Source organism: Protopterus annectens, chromosome 11.part0 (genome assembly GCF_019279795.1).
Source record: "Protopterus annectens isolate FY-2018-M chromosome 11.part0, PAN1.0, whole genome shotgun sequence".
NCBI classification, from domain to species: domain Eukaryota; kingdom Metazoa; phylum Chordata; order Ceratodontiformes; family Protopteridae; genus Protopterus; species Protopterus annectens.
In genome coordinates this window covers 561,279,575-561,297,359 of record NC_056745.1, presented here as the reverse complement: position 1 = coordinate 561,297,359, position 17,785 = coordinate 561,279,575, and the positions used below count along the sequence as shown (strand labels likewise).

The following is a 17,785-nucleotide window of genomic DNA, read 5'->3' as shown; positions in this document are numbered from 1 at the left end:
ATTTGTTGACCGGGATAGTCCAACTGGATTAATGTCCATTTTCAGTGGAGGCCCAGGGAGAAAAGCTCCAAGGTTGACAGATTAATAATAAAGAATGTGTGTTACCAAGGTAGACAGATAAGTATAACAAAGAAGATATATTACAGATGAGATATTTACAAATGACATAAGCAGACATGAAATAGACAATATCACAAGTTCGAGTTACCCCTGGTAACAGTCAGGGGAAAAAATAACAATAATTTGATTAATAGACTATATACATTCATGGTGAGAATTAGCCAGGCAATACATGTACATTTCTTTTTTTTTTTTTTTTTTTTTTTGCAGCAGGACACACTGTTGATACATTTTAATACAAGCAACTCTGCAAATACATCTTTAAACACAGACATCTGTACAAATCAGTTTGATACACAACTGACATATAATTCTTTACAAAATTCTAGCCAGCTGTGCTAGCATAGATTACATATCCACTGCCCCACTTCTCCTGGCATAGCTGGCAGTACCTCCTTTCATCACACCGTGGTTCCTTTGTCAGTAAACTCCAGCCCCTCATGCCTGTTTTTGTACCCCTGTTTGTATTCCTACCTATTGGCAAAATTTCCTTTCTCCATTCTCACATCAGCTTAGTTCTTAGAATACTTTCTTCTACTTTATGTATACAATATTCTGTACGGTTGTTGCTATTCTTCTTAAGGATCCGCAACCAGAATCCAAATCTCTCCTTATTTTTTGAACTAACCACCCTGCTTAATCATCATCATCCCTTTCTACTTCGAATTATAACCTTCTACTTCAAATCTGGAAGGATAAACTTATCCCACTTAATTTTTCCCTCTCTTCCCTTTCCAGATAAATTCCTTCAACTTTTTGTTAATTATTGTCCACAACTTCTCCTATGGTTGATAAACAAATACATGACCAGTATATAAAACTGAATGGACTAAAATTACTTTCACTGCTTGCATAAACAACAGCTTCCAGTTTCTCATTTTTTGTATTATCTTTTATTTAGTCCCTTCCCGCATGCCTTAGCTGTCACATCAGAAGCATTTTAATCCATACTTCTAAATACTTCATCTTATTGTGTCCCCATAAATATCAGTATTGGTTAACCTATTTGTGTGTGGGTACATAATTTAAGGCTATAGTCTTTATTTTATCTTGTTTAAAAGACTTGAAACTGCCTCAAGATGTTCCATAACACTGAGATGTCCTTTCTGGATTTATCAGGTAGAAAATACTGTAATCTGCAAATAAAATCAACTTTTCTTGACTACCACACCAATTACATCCTTAAATTTTTGAGTCCCATATTTTATTTGATAGTAACTAAATATAAAGCAGATGAAGGGTAAAGGCAACACCCTGCCTGGTTCCTCCTCAAACGCAACTTTTCAGAGAGGAACCCTCCTACGTCAGTTCTTGCCTTCGATCCTTCATGTATCCTCCTAATTAACCTTATTATTGCATCAAGAAATGTAAATCTTTCTACTGCCCTGCTCAAAAACTCCCAGCTAAATCTGTCAAATTCTTTCTTCCGATCAAGATCAACCAACAACAGCAGAATTTTCTTACATTCTGCTTCCCTGTGGATCATCATTGCTCTATTAATGTTGTCAAAAGCTTGCCTCCACTCTAAAAAAAATAACACATTTGTCCATATCAATCAATTGTGGCAACACCTTTGACATTCTTTTGCCTATTATAGATATTAACATGTTACAATCATAGTTGAAAATTAAAATGGGTGTATATAAAGCTAGGTCTGATGGGTCTTTTCCATCTTGAGGCAATGCAGCCACCATTCTTCCAAGGTGTTGGTGCTCCCCTCCTTATAAAATACTGTTAAATTAAATCTTCCAGATCTGCCTCCCAACTTCAAAACTTCCACAGGAAAGCCATCTGCTCCTGGAGATTTTCCTGCAGATTGATTATACATCATAATATTTCTCTCATTTTCCCAATTTTAACTATTAGTTGTTCAGCCTCATCTACCACTAACCTCGGCATAATTAAGTATTCCATAAATACTTCCATTTGTGTTCTTTATTGATTTCCACATTTCTCTGCTTTATACAGGCTTTTATAAAACTTGCAAAATATCTCTAATACCTCCATAGGCTCTCTGGTTATTTTTCTTACTTTAGGCTCCCTACGTTTGGCAAAAAACCCTTTCTACTGTCTATTACCTAAGTGATTGTGTTAAAAGTTATTGTGCACTGGAGTTGTTCTCAAAAAATAGTTGCTTAAGTCATCTTTCTAAACTTGTGCATGTCATCCAAATACTCCTTTATTTCCTTTCAGTACTCTGCAGTTGTGCCTCTTGTTCTGTGAGATTCTCCTTACTCTGCAACACTAACCTTTGTCAACCCCTGTAAATAATTCATATTATTCATAATCATATTGCTTTCTCTTTTATTGTTACACTATTTTTAAAATGCATTTTCATTTTATCCCACTTACTAGCTATCACTTAAGAAATTTCTGTTCTCCCCAATACCTTAAACAGTCTCCATGCTTAAATTCCTTTCTTTTAAACAAGTGGGAAAGAGCCAGCATTACACTTTTTATACAAATACAATGTTTAACAGAGATATGGTTATAAAGAAAGACATTGATTGCAACACAGAAATTAAATGATATAAAAAAAATACAGTTGTGTTCACTTACCATAAATGTAGATGTTCGAGAGTATTCACTGTTGCAGCCATCAGACTTGGGTTATCTGCCTGCAGGTAGCCCTCAGTCGGACCGAATACCAGAGACTTAGTATTTCTGCATCGGATGCTGTCACTCCAGGACTGACATCAGGTTGTCAGGTGTATAAAACCAGGCAGCTGATGCCATTACATCAGTTTTTCTTGCACCAAATGTCAAGAGTCCCCCAAATAGGGAGCTAAGTTATGGTGAGGAAAACCTGACCAGTAAAAAGTAAATACCAATACCCCAGAAGGGGTGAGTAACAGCCATAGAGAGGAGAGAGTGAAAACCAGGGGGCTGGAGGGAGGGAAACCAGGACTGCAACAGTGAATACACTCAAACATCTACATTTATGGTAAGTGTACACAACTATACTATGTTCTTCATGTTTCACTGTTGCAGTCATCACACTTGGGTAGATTCCTAAAACTGAAGAAGGGTGAAGGCAATGAAGAAGAGTTGGGGCTGGTTAGTATGCCTTGCAGGACTGTTGTAGCAAAAACCTGCCCTGGATTTAGAAAAGATAGGCAGGTGGTAATGCTTGGTGAAAGTGTGTACAGAACTCCAAGTAGCAGCTTCCAGGATGCCCCTGGTAGGGACTCCCCTGAGAAATGCTGTAGAGGTAGTTGTTGCCCTCGTGGAATGTGTTCTGACCCCCTGGTGCTTGTAGCAGAAATGGATGTAGTGTGCTATCCATTTGGAAATAGTTTGTTTTGAAATGGCCTTTCCCTCTGCCCCTGTTGCAAAGCTGACTAGTAACTGATCAGATTTCCTGAAGGGCTTAGTCCTATCAAGGAAGAATCTAAGCTGTCTGTGCACGTCCAAGGAGTGCAGGATCCTTTCCCCTTTATTTTGAGGATTAGGGAAGAATGTTGGCAAATGGTTGGATTGGTTGAGAGCCACACTGGACACCACGTTAGGCATAAAGGAAGGGTTAGTCCTGAGGGAAACTCTGTCAGCGTGGAAAATAATGAAGCGTTCCACAACCATCAGGGCTTGTAGCTCAGACACTCTTTTAGCTGAAGTGATGGCTAGAAGCAAGGCTGTTTTCCAAGATAGAAATGTTAACTCTGCTGATGCAGCAGGTTCAATGGAGGGAAGCGTGAGCTTTTCCAGTACAAAGTTAAGGTCCCAAGCAGGGGTGGGTGCTCTCCTTGGTGGCCTTAAATTGTTTTCCCTTCTCAGGAACTGTTTGATAAGAGGGTGAGAGAAGAGAGCTGGCTCAGTGTTATAATGAGCAGAAATGGCTGAAGCATGTATCTTAATGGAGGAGAAGGACAGGCCTAGGTGGAGTAGATCTGCTAAGTAATCCAGGATTAGGGGCAGGGAAGGCAGTGTTGTGTCCTCTCTTTTAGACTGAATCAATGAGCAGAATCTTTTCCACTTATCAGAATAGAATTTTCTTGTACTTGGTCTTCTGGCTTCAAGAATGATGACCAGCACCTGCTTGCTTAGGGTTGCTGGGGGAGAATTCAAGGAATAAGCCAGGCTGCAAGATTTAGGGTTTGCATTTGAGAGTGCAAAATCTGTTCCTCCTGCTGAGAGAGAAGGGGTGGTTTCTGGCATAGGTGCCAGGCTACATAGGAGTGAGTACCAGTGCTGGCGTGGCCAATCCGGGGCAATCAGAATTGTCCTTGGTCTGTCTTGTTTTATCTTGAGTAATACTCTTCAGAGAAGGGGTAGAGGGGGAAGGCATAGATTGAGAGATTTACCCACTGAAAAGATAGGGCATTCACTTTCCAGGCCCTGCTGTCAGGAGTCCTGGTGCAGAAATTGTTGAGCTGATGGTTGTATGGGGAAGCAAAGAGATCCATCTCTGGGGTCCCCCATCTCTGAATCTGAAGGTTGAAGGTGCTGGGCTCCAATTGCCACTCGTGGGGGTCTAGGAGATTTCTGCTTAAATCGTCTGCCAGTGAGTTTTGTTTGCCTGGCAGGAATTGTGCTTGCAGATGGACTTGAATGTCCAAGGCCATGTTCCACAGGGCCATGGCTAACCTGCAGAGTGGGTAGGAATGGGTTCCCCCCTGCTTGCTGATGTACCAAATAACTGTGGTGTTGTCTGTTTTTATTAGCAGTTGTCCTGGGAGGAGTAGGGATCTGAATGCTGTCAGTGCATTCTGTACAGCTAGCATCTCTTTCTGGTTGATGTGCAGATGAATTTGACTTGGGCTCCAGTGGCCCTGAATACATTTACCATCCATGTGTGCCCCCCCAGGCACAGTCTGATGCGTCTGTGGTTAGGGTCTGGGCAGTGAGGGATTGAGTAAAAGGCAGTCCCTTATTGTGGTTGCATGCTTCTGCCCAACAAAGGAACTCTGTCCTTAGACAGGGTATGATAGGAATGACAGTTTCCAGGTCCTGAGAATGTTGGCACCAAAGACTTTTTAAGTACCACTGAAATTCCCTCATGTGCAGTCTTGCATATGGAGTTAGCAGTATACATGAGGCCATGAACCCTAGGGCTTGCAGTATTTTTCTTGCGGATAGCTGGGTTCTGGTGGCCATTTTTTTTGAAGTAGTCTGTCAGACAGACTTGTTTTTCTGAAGTGAGGAATGCCACCTGGGAAGTTGTGTCCAAGCTTGCTCCCAAGAGGAATACAATCTTTTGATTGGGTACCAGTTTTGATTTCTTTTTGTTGATGGTGTACCCCAAGGAAGTGAGAAGGTTTTTCATAAATGCCAGATGCTGCAGCAGCAATTCCTGACTGTCTGCCTGAATCAGGCAGTCGTCCAAGTACAGGTAAATTTGGATATTTCTCTGCCTGCAGTATGCAATGGCTGGCACCAGGCATTTTGTGAATACTCTGGGTGCAGTAGATAAGCGAAAGGGAAGTGCAGAGAATTGATAATGCATAGATCTTGCCATGAAACGTACATACTTCCTGCATGACTCCCTTATGGGATGTGTAGATAGGCTTCTTTTAAATCTAGGGTGAGTAGCATGGGAAGAATCCCAATCCCTCCACACCGCATTCTCCAGAGACCTCAACCTCATTACCAGAATCAACAGAACATGTTGGAGGGACAGATTCATAAGCCAGAGACTGCCCATGCTATGGAATAGACTTCCCATACATGTCAAGCAGAACACCTCACTGTCCTTCTTCAAGAGAAATCTTGATGAGTGGATGGATAATAGAAAGTTCACCCTGGGGATCACTCCAGTGGCTCTACTTGATAGAGGCACTGGGAACTAACACTGGGTGGCACGATGCCAGGGCACATTTATGGGCTAGGCTTGTAAAGGCTCCAGGGCCATTAGCCTAGTACACACCTATGAACCTATGAACATGGTAAGTATTCTGAATTTTGGTACCATCAGGAAGGTGTTGAGAATTGAAAGATCCTGGACTGGGTGCCAGGAGCCTTCTTTCCTGGGTACCAGGAAGAGTCTGGAGTAGAATATTTGATCCCTCTTATACAGGAACTGGCTGAATAGCTCTGATATTGAGCAGGGCATATACTTGGTTTTGAGCCTCTGCCCACTGGTTTGTTGGAAGATCTGGGAACCCTCTTGGGGTTGGTAATGAATGGAAATAAAATTTGTATCCCTGGGATACAATGTCGAGGACCCACTGGTCCTGAGTGATGGACATCCAGTTTTTTGCATGAAGGGCAAGTTTTCCTCCTAGAGGCACAAGCAATTGGGCAGGGCTGGGAAGTGGAGTAAATAAGTCATTGTGAACTTTTTCTGTGAGGAGGAGGCTTACCACTCCCTGCTTTGGGGGTGGGGGCAGTCCATTGCTCAGATCTCCGCATACCCTGAGACTGGTGTTTGGGGGGGGGGTCTGTTTCCCCTGGGTCTGGTTTGAGAAGGCCTCAAGGGGCTGGAAAGGACCACAGTTTGGAAGGGCAATGCCTACTGAATCTAGGTGGTTGCACTTGCAAAAAATCTTTGACAGTCTGCATAGACCTAGCTTTTTCTTGCATCTTTTTAAGAACCTCTTCTTCTTTGGTGCCAAACAAACAGTCCTTATTCAAAGGAGCATCTAGTAACTTTGATTTGACATGGTCTGGCAAGGTCTGCTCCTTCAGCCAAGCATGTCTTCTCAGTACAGAGCCAGTGACTGCTGCCCGGCAAGATGCTTCTAGGGCGTCAAAGCCACACTGCAAAGTATGCTTGCTGACTTGGCTTGCAGAGTGCATAAGCTCCTGCAATTCTTTATTCTCTGCACAGTCTGAAAAGGTATCCATTTTTTGTTTAATAAGTTTCATAATATGTTGCTGGTACTACAGCATTTTATTTATTTGTAGTTTGTTTGCCAGGATAGTCCATTGGGCCGCTGGGGCCCATTTTCAATGGAGTCCTGGGGAGAAAAGCTCCAGGAAAAAAATACAAATAGATAATGAAAGGAAGTACAAATACAACTACAATGAAAGGAAGCCAAATACATGAAATACATTTCATATAAGACAGTTATACATAGTTATTTATATATATATATATATATATATATATATATATATATATATATATATATATATAGTTATACATAGTATATAGTAAATTTCAGATAAGACATTTTCAGATAAGACAATTCAAATAAGACAGATGTACATAATAATTGGTCACTTGCTTTTGTTCCATGGTATAAGTCACATTGCTTATAAACATATGTTCAGTGGTAGAAGTACAGTAGTTTGTGTGTCTCATAGGACAAAGGGAATATAAACACACACGTTAAAATATATATATTTTTTCATATATATAGAATAGTACTTACAATTGGGATAGGTTTGTAGTAGTTAATGGATTCACTGAGATATTTAGCAAAACATAGTGAATATAGTAGGTAATAATGTAGTAGGTAGTAATGTAAACAGGTGGTGAATGAGTATAAACACAAGAAGTGTGTACAGTCAGTGTTAGGTGGGATGGCTGCAAGAACATATCCATCTTGAAGAAAGGTGGGAGTGCAGTGAGGTTTTGAACAAGGTGAGACTATTGGTGGTGTGAATGGAGGGAGGGAGAGTGTTTCAGAGGCGAGCAAGAGAGAAGGACATTAGCTGATTCCCTGCTGGACGTGCTGGTTTGTGTATTTTAATTAGGTTTTGGGAGTTGGTTAAGAGTCTTCCTGGTTTGTACATTACAAATGTATTTGCAAGGGAGGGACAAAGTGATGAGTTTTGAATGAGCTTAAGTGCTTGAATGAGCTGGGTATATGTGAGGAGGTTTGGTAGTTCTAGCCAATTCAGTTAGTGAAGGGAATTGCAGTGACGTGTAGAGGCTCTATGTCCTGCTGCAAATTTGGATATGTCCTGCTGCAAATTTGGATATCTTATTGTAACAGGATGAGAGGTTTGATTTGAGGGAACTTGTAGGTTGGCAGGGATGGATGCGCCATATAAGAGGGATGGGATAAGGTATGTGTTGGCTAATGTTACCATGGTGGTGGGTGAGAGAAAGCATTTGTTGCTGTAAAGCATACCTAATTTTTGCTGGGTCGTTTTGATATTTGATTGCAGATGTTTGTCGAATTTTTGCTGATTATCAATAATAACACCAAGAAGTTTTGATCTGAGACAAGTTCTTGGGTAGTATTATTTTTGCTAGTTATTATGAAGGGTTGTGTGTTTAGGGGAGAGGTTTTGGAGGTGTAGAATAACATGAGTTTTGTTTTGGTAGGATTGAGGGCTAGATGGTTATCGAGTATCCACTGTTCGGTGGCAGAGAAAGCGGCTTGAGTTAATATATTAAGAGTTGTAAGGGAAGGGGAGAGGCAGATTATTGTAGAGTCATCAGCATATTGTACGAGGCTGGAGTGAGGGGTGGCATGATAGAAATCATTTATGAATATATTAAACAGTAGGGGGCCTAGAATGGATCTGTCTGTGGATGTACTAAGGAAGGGTGATATAGCTTTTTTCCATTTAACTGCTTGTTGCTTGTTATTGAGGTAGCTTGAGAACCACTGGGTAGAGGTAGGGCTTAAATTAAGTTTAGAGAGTTTGGTTAGAAGCAGGTTGTGGGAAATGGTGTTGAATGCCTTAGAGAGGTCAAGGAAAAGAGTGGATACAATGCGGCCAGAGTCACGGGCTTTGTTGATTATTTCGAGGAAGGAGAGTAGGGCTGTCGAGGTACTATGGCCTGGTCTAAAGCCATGTTGTGTGGGGGTAAGAAGCTGGTTGTTGATCAGGTAGGGTAAGAGTTGTTGGTGGACACACTTTTCAAGTAGTTTGGAGATAGGGGACAGAATGGCAATTGGGCGAAAATTTGCGATGTCATTGTTCTTGCCACCTTTGTGGAGAGGGATGATAAAGGCTTTCTAGGATAGATCGATTTATTAGTATGATGTTAGGCAGGGCGATGACATCGGCAGCAAGTTTTAAGAAGTAGGAGGGGATTTCATCAGGGGCATTGGATCCAGGTTTTAGTTTTAGTAAGAGTTTCTTTATGGTGGATGTGGATGTGGAGTTGGGATTAATGGTAAAAGAGGGGGCTGGGGGCATGGTTTGCTGGATGGGGCTAAAGAGGTAAGGTAATAGAAGGAGACAATCAGTGGAGTGAAAAGTAACCACCCAAGTATGGTAAGTAAGGGAGTATTGGACTAGAAGAGAGTGGTTAGGTGAAGGAGTAGAGTAGTTCAGGGAGAATAGGACTTGGATATAGTGGAAATAAGAACCTGGGTTTAGCTGAGAAGTGCTCTATAAAGTCTATTTGGGAAGGAGATATACAAATAGTGTTAATAAAGGAGGGTAGCTCCCATCTAGTGACCAGGTAATGTAATTGCAACAGTGGTCGCTAAGATGGGAGCCCTTGGAAGTGAAGGTAGGGAAAAGAAAGATATCTGAATTAGACAGGGGCAAAGTTATAGAGGCAGGAGTAAGGGCAAGGCTGGGGAATATAGAAGTAAGAGGGATATGGCTGCTGGCTGTCCTGGCAGGTAATGTGCACTAGTCACTTACTAAAATTAAACAACAGTGTATAAGTTTAGAAGGCGGCCTCAATTACACATACTTTCTTGCCTGCTTGAAGCCGCAGAACAGGGAGTAGGGTGGTTCTTTTCTTGTGCTGGGGGAAGGTAGCAGAGTAGGAACAGTTAATGATCCTTTGGTTAAGTCTTTGGTGTCCAGAAGGGCAGAGACACTGCAGATGGATTTATTTTATCTGAAGGTGATAGGGAGATAAGAACAGGTTTAAGTGGGGAGTATGAACATTTAGCTTAGATACAAAAACTTCAGCAGATAGTAACGTACGAGTCAATTTAACAAATTAAGAACAAGGATAACAACTGTGGAGTAAGCTGTGATACAAAACAGTAAGAATAAAACACGACGACTGCGTGCAGAATATAAGCCAACACAAGCTGGGCAACGTTTGTTATGCCAACAGTTATGCGACTGAAAAAGCGCTAGTCTGTAGAGGTCTTCTGGCTCAAACATGCATACCAATGACGAGAAAGGAAACATTGTAAATGGATACAATACTGTACATAGGCTAGAAAACACTAACGTGAGTGATCTCTCATTGTCCCCGGTGTGTGTAGGTCCTAGGGCTAGCATATCTTTTGATGATTGTGCATATATCTGCACAGGTTAACATTTTAGGGTAAATAACAAATGATCCAGTTAAAGCTAGGTGAGCAGCTCCTTATGAGAAAGCCAATTTACATTATTTTGCATTGCTCCGAGCTCCTGTATACGGTAAACGCGTGAAACTGACCCAGTGTGGCTGAAGTATTCCGCTCAATAGTATATACAGTACACTAACCTTGTTTAGCGCAAATGGGCTGAATGTAGCATCAAAATAAATATGCAAAAGATACTTACAGTGTGCTAGCACTGGTTTGCGATGTACTACTCTGCAAGGTTCAGATTCACATTAAGCATGGAGAGAATGGACATGCATTACTTTCTTCAGTGAGTAGTATTAGCAAATGTAGCCCATACTAGCGGGCCATACATAGCGCCGTTTAATGCTAACAAACGGCTTTCTAGCAGGTAGTAAAGACATTTAACGCTAACAAACAAGTGTAGGTAAATACACTTATGTAGTAAATTACTTTTTTCAGATGAGTAGTATTAGCAATTTTCGCCATATGTTGTCTGCGGCGTAGAATGCTAACAAACAAGTATAAGTAATTACAGTGGGTGCTAGTAGTGTATCGGGAAACAGTGACAGACACCGGTTAATTAGTTTGGTGCTCCTGCATGAGGAAACACGCAAACAAACCAAAAACTACTAGCAGTAGATGTTATATCATATTTACAATACGAAACATGTGAAACTGACAATTCAATGCCCTAATAACAACAGTTGCAGAGGTATATACCTTCTTACCCCATCTGTCCAAAGCTCTGGAATCCCTGTCCGAAGGGGTAGGATTCTTGGCTGTAGTAGACTTGATACCTTTAGTCCCCTGGGAAATGATCTCTTGGTCAGCAGTAGGATTCTTGAAAAGGAATTTGTGAGTGTCAGGTACTCTGTAGTACCTGTCTGGTTTCCTATGGGCAAGAGGTAAAGTGTCAGGAGTTAGACTGGAGTCCATAAAAACATCATCTACAACATCCAGGACAGGGGGTATTGCTAAAGGCCTGTGTTGAGGCAACTCTAGAAATTCTCTGAGTCTCTTTTTGGACTGAGGATAGTCTTCGCATTCCCAGTGGAAATGCTCTCTTAAGGTATGTAAGGTTTCACCAAAAGAAAAATCCTCTGGAGGGGAGGCAAAAGGAATGGATTCCTCTCCATCTGAATCCTCATAAGCAGATAAGGGCATGTCTTCATAATCAGACTGCCTAGCGACTTCCTAAAATAAAAAAAACAAAGTTATTTTTTTTATTTTTGAAAGCTTTGGGTAAAAGATTCTAGGAAGACAGAACCATTTTACTGAATGAATCATTCACCTGCAAGTCTCCCTAAGGCAGGCCTTTTTAAAATTAGGGATCTCTGGTTTTGCGATAACTGAAAATACTGTGTTGCTGCCATAAATAAACACCTACAAGTGTGCAGCAAAACTATGGCAATTTGAAAGTAAGCATATGCTGTAACTGGCATCCAATTGGCTTTCTACAATAAGAGAGAGTGCTGTTCCCAAGTCAGACAGTGATATGAACTTGCAGATTTTGTTTAGTGTAGTTTGAAGAGCAGAAGTATTTTGTGAGGAGTTAAAAGTGATAACAGGAAATACATATTCTACCTCGGGTATTAACAGGCCAAAATCGGCAGCCTTTCTCAAACCTTAAGGAAGTACATTTGCTATCTTTTAACTTAATACAAGTTGTTTCAATACCATATATGCACAATTCTACCATGTCTCTTAAATCTGACTAAAATGTCAAACCAAAATTCTTACTATATGCATTGTCTGACAAGTTTGAAAGGGGTTTCATGTTAATCTGTTACTTTAATGACATTACAGAAATAATGATTTTCCTGTTTCTTAGAGAAATGCCAAATTACATAACCATTTTTTCTGTTGTTATACAGCCAAAGAAATATCCTGGCATTGTCATTGTGCAAATATTTTATACCCCATTTCTGGATTTGGAACATTTACGAAGAGCTTATTCAAAAGAACAGTCAGCATGAGAGTTCAACTGTATTATCTGTGCTTCACATATCCAGATCCAGAGTTCAGCCCTGACATCATCTCACTGTTTGGTGCAGTTTGTATGTTTTCCCCATGCATGGGATTTTCCAAGTACTTCTGTCTGCGCCCACCTCTCAAAAGTATGTTGGTCACAGATTCACTTTACAAGCTATGAAAAGCTGTGTGGCTAAGTTTGCAGATTATTGCAAACTAGGAGCAGTCACTGAATCCCCAAATGAATAAGCTATCCTGCAGGAAGGTTTGTCTCAAATAAATAACTGGTGTCAAAATCATAGACTGAACCTAAATTGGGAAGTCATTTACCCTAGAGAACTACAGCGCTGACACTATGCCCCTAAGAACTGACCCAGCTGTTCGGGATTTGGGAACTTTTGAGAACAGTGACCTTTTGACCAATATGTGTCTATTTTTGTAAGAAAGTCCTTCTATGTTGCACAGCTTATAAATAAAGGGATTGTGTCTAGATCTAGGGATGTCAGTGTCCCTCTTTACTTAATCCTCATTAGGTCAGTCACTGAATATAATGCCCTGTTTGGCAAGTATCTGTCCAGACACATGGATTAAATGAATGCCCAAAGAGATACCTTACTAACAGGATACAAGGCCTAAACAACATGTCCTTCATGGACTGACTAAATGCTCTGTCACTATGCTCTGTATCCTACAGACTGATAACAGGTGATCTGTGTCTGGCATACAAGGCATCCTCCACTCTATTACTAATGGATTTACTTCACATCAGTAAGTCAAATGGCATCACAAATATTTGGGCTAGGGATCTAAACCTCTTCTGCAACATCAGAATGGTTTGGAGGGATAGGTATATCTCACAGAGGACACCACTGCTGTGGAACCGACTCCCCATCCACACAAAACAAAGTTCATCCTCGTCCATATTCAAAAAGAGTTCAGGTCTATGAATGAAAAACTGAAAAATTACCCCAGGACTGCCCCCTGTACTACTTAGAGATAGATGTAACCCCTGAATGCTTTACTCCATGCATGGGTCCTCTCAAATTATCAACAGTATGATCTCAGTAGTTCTCATTAGGGGAAATATATAATTATCGACCATAGGATGGGTAAAGCCAATCTATAACAAAATGGGATAGGGTATTTCAAGCACAAAAAGGGAAACTGGCAAGGCTTAAAATAGACCTCAAGTGCAGTTAGCTTAGTACTTACCTATGAATCTATGAAAATTGTTCTGGCAGTAATATGTGACGTTGAGCAAGTCACTTTACCACATAGTGCTTGGGGGCAATTGCAAATTTGGGCTAGGCTCCTTAATGGTTCCTGTCCTGGATGTCTACTAACTACAAGAAATCTGAACAACCAGGCTGGGATTCACAAACAGGTAGCACACTGTGCAATCCAAACTGGCATGGGAATAGGAGGTGAGGCTGTGGTCATCTCATTTTGCACTTGTTGCTGCCTCTGCTGCTGAGCTTCCAGTGCCCATTATTTTGCCTATCAGTACAAGGATGATGGCTCCCCTCTGCTGGTGACCTGAAGAAATGATTAGTGTCCTCTTTGTCTGGCTCTGAAGATATGCAGCATGAATGTTCTGCTCCTGAAACTGGACCAAAAGACATTTATCATCTTCCAGTAGAGGCTGTACATGCCAAGTTGTGCAAGCATCTGATACCTACCTCAGCAACTTGAAGGGCCTGTTGGCATGACTGATATTGCCACTTGCCTGGCAGGTTTCAACCATCAGACCACCAGGGGAGCAACCAGCCCCTAATATCAGCCACCCATGAGAGTGATGTCTGGGTCTGTTGTACTCTAAATAGGCCTGGCATTCAATGATGTCAGAAACCTACCTCAACCCCCATCATGATGTTTTCCCTCCCTTATGTATCACTGACCATTTTCTGTTTGTTACCCAACTCTTCTTGTTACTATATGTCTACCCTCTGTACATATATCTCCATCCATTGTATTCCCAATCTTATGTGAGTATACTGACCCTGTTGGTCTAATTCTTGAATTATGTGTTTGCTGCTATCAGTCTTTCACCTTCTATCCTATACACAGCCCTCCCTCACTATCTTCCCTACAGGCCCTTCTTTTGCATTATTTACTTAATGGGCATTTTCCCTGCAAAAAAATAAAACAATCTCCCTCTCACCCAAACACACACAAAATAAGCTCTTTCCTCACAAAAAAATAAAATTACCCTTCCTTCCCACCTTTGCATACTTTCTGTTTTTCTTTCTGTGCTTCCCTCTGCTTTATGTCCTTATGTTTCCTACTTTCCTGTCTACCCCATTCCCCCCAAGTTACAGGAGAACTGGTATGCCACTTTGCTGTGCGCACCCACATAAATGCATCTGGGAGCCATTGCTATGCTACTTTTCGTTTGTCAAATGGGTACAAAAAGCAGCTATGCAGTGCAAGCAGGCACTGGTTCTTGTCTATCCTTTTGTGCTGTGTCTGTTGTATCTCTAACAAAGGTGACATACACCTCTTTAATGCTGCTCCTGTCATACAGCAGCTCAATACTATTTACCTTGGCACTACTATGGCCTTTCTTTACTTGTGTAGTCCTTTGCTTGGGATGCTGGCACTAGTCAATGCCTAACAGATGTCTGACTAGCTTCGTGCATCTGCCAGAGTCTTGCTCTCCCAACAGTAACACAAAAATAACGTAAACTTCATGATACCCATCCATATGTTTAAAATGTGGGTCAAGTGTGTTGAATTCAATGCAATCAGCTTTATCAAGATGAGTTTTCGAAGATTATGAAATCTGGAAATGTGTTTAACTACACTTTCACTTCAAATGGTGCATTTTTAAATTACCTTTTGAAAGTACTTCCTTTACATTGGCAGTATATTTGTACATTCACCAACAAAAGTAGAGTCGCATTTCAATCAGTTTTGTCTCAAAAAAATTAAGAATGAATTAATTAATTAACTAAAATGCCTAAAGTACCTGTTAGCATTTTCAAGAGCTTCCACTTTTTTGCGCAGTTCAGTGTTTTCATTTGAGCAGGTTTCCACTCTGCAGTTAAAATAAGATTAAAATTAAAACACAATTTCCTCAGAATATTTAGAAATGTAAATTACTAGAGAAAAATCAAACATATTACGGCTTACTTTGTCATGTTCAACAATAACAGTCGAAGTATACAAGGATTTGTTTAAAACTGTCAACTTCTACATAAACATGACATAAAAATGCTGCAACATTAAATGTTTTTGCATTTTTTATTCCATTTCAAGTCTCACTCAAATGTGCGTGAATATCCCATACTTGTTTGATCAGCAATGTCTATTCCAGCATCTTTATTTGCACATTTAAAAAGTACAACCGTAGCTGTTTGAATGATCACTGATGCTGTAGCCTTAGCTATATGGGTTAGCTATATGGGTTATTTTTAGGATTCGGGATTAGCCCTGGCTGCTGTCTGCTCCCTCTCCTAGCGTCTAACCCCTGCGTTACCCTGCTCTACTTGTGCTTCCAGTACTAGTCTGTAAGAATCTAAAGGACCCTCTCCAATTATCAACGGTTCACCTCACAACCTATCTGCCCTACAATCCCTCTATCAAGGATACAATAAAAGTATGTGTGTTGAATAATTCCTGCCTGAATGTCATTCTACTAGTGTACCACTGCTACAGGTGGTAAAGTACGTCCTGAACTAGGGCAGCCCGCAGCCACCACCCCCTCTCTTCTACTCATTAATCACTCTCTCTCCCCCATCCTCTATAGTAACCCTCTTTTTGTCTAGCACCCACCTTTCCCTTGTTGTACTCCAATTGACTCCCTCTCAAATCAGCCTGCATTATTAGGCCTGACCACTAGGTGGCACCTTTTACCAGCCACATCTCCTTATCCTCTTTTACATAGCTACTTACCTTATTTATCCTGTAGTACCTGCATTGCTATCTAGTTCCCTCACCTTACCCTTTACTACTACTACTGTCTACTACTACCTTTTCTAGGCTCACTTCGTACTAGACTTTACCACAGCTGACTTTTCTAACGTACCTTCACATATCCTTCCTGCTGATTGTTTCTTCTACAACTGCTCCAGTCTCTGTCTCCTGCTCTAGTCCTTATTCCATCTCACCTCTCTACTGCCTGTCACTCTCATTGTCCTCTGTTTTCCCATTGGTCTCAACCCATACCATTCTTACTTCTCTTACTTGCTATACCATTACCATGTACTGCATGATGTCCAATTGTCTTCTCTGACGTTGCCCGTCCCTTGCCCCTCCTACCTGCACCTGCTCTTCCCCCTTAATCCCCTTCCCCTCACTACCTTTATTCTTCCAAACTCTCAAATACCCTAGGCTTAGTGGGTAGCGATTTTTGGGATTAGGCCTGGCTGCTGTCTGCTCCCTCTCCTAGCGTCTAACCCCTGAGATATTTAGTTATCGCATTTTGTATGCTGCTCATCATAACAAAGGTTTTTTTTACATATTTTTGGTGGGTCTGTATATTTCAACTCGTGCAGACCACTGTCGACGTATTAATCTGTGCTGTGATTGTAATATACAACTGTTGAGGCGACTTGTTTCTTGCCTGTTATAAAGTCATTTGTAGACTGCTCGTGTTCTAAAGGCTTATATATAGTGTAAAGTATTATTTTGGTGTGCATGTAACTTTCTACTCAAGCAAACAACTGTTAAGATTTAAGCTGTGGTTTGCTTAATTTACAACTGTTATAGCAACTTGTTTTTCCGCCTTTTGTAAAGCCTTTCCTAGACTGCTTATGCTCTAAATGTTAATTTTAGTGTATAGTATCTTTCCTGTCGTGTTTAAGCCGATAGTGGCGGTTTTTGTATGCTAGCAACCCTGCTATATACATTTTAGCGTAGCTTTATAGTACTGCTTGTTCCCAAGCCTGGACACGGCTCATTCCACTACACCACCCTCATGATGTTTCAATAAGGTTAATTAGAGCTTGTTTAATTGTCCAGCTGTACTCGCTTGCATAGTGGGTTGATGCTAGCGTATAGCATTTTTCCTGTGGTTTTTAGGCCGATATCAGTGGTTTTTGCATGGTAGCACCCTTGCTGTATAGATTTTAACGTACCTTTATGGTACTGACTGTTCCCAAGCCTGGACATGGCTCTTTGTACTGCATCACCCTCGTGGCGTTTCAATATGGCTATTTAGAGCTAGCTTACTTGTCTAGCTGTACTTGATTGCATAGTGGGCAGTCATAGCTGTTTAAGACTGCCTCTTGCATAGTAACAAGCCAACGGCTAGAATTATTAATCCTCCCACTCAGGCGGATCCTTCTCCGAGCATGCCTAAATACCTTGTATATCTGAAGCTGATAAACGGCTTTTTGAGCGGCGCCTCCTAAGCGCTTACTCTGAAGTCTAATTTCCTCAACACACATTTCTTCCTCGTGCTGCAAATGTGTTTTATAGTCATTTTAAGCCTGTAATCGGCATTCCAAAGTACACCATCCTTGTGGAGTCCGTCTAGGGGTTTGGATTACTCTTATGTGTAGCCCCCTGAAGGAATACTAGTGTCTCTGCCTGTAGAATATTAGCAAGCC

General features: G+C 41.1%; 1 protein-coding gene across 1 annotated transcript in view; it reads right to left on the bottom strand.

Annotated features, from left to right (window-relative positions):
• CREB3L2 (cAMP responsive element binding protein 3 like 2) overlaps positions 1-17,785 on the bottom strand; it is a 2,450,910-nt gene that overhangs the window by 1,116,492 nt on the left and 1,316,633 nt on the right. The window contains exon 7 of the mRNA XM_044087227.1: positions 15,202-15,270. Coding sequence (XP_043943162.1) covers positions 15,202-15,270 — 69 coding nt within the window. The remainder of the gene's footprint in view (positions 1-15,201; positions 15,271-17,785) is intronic.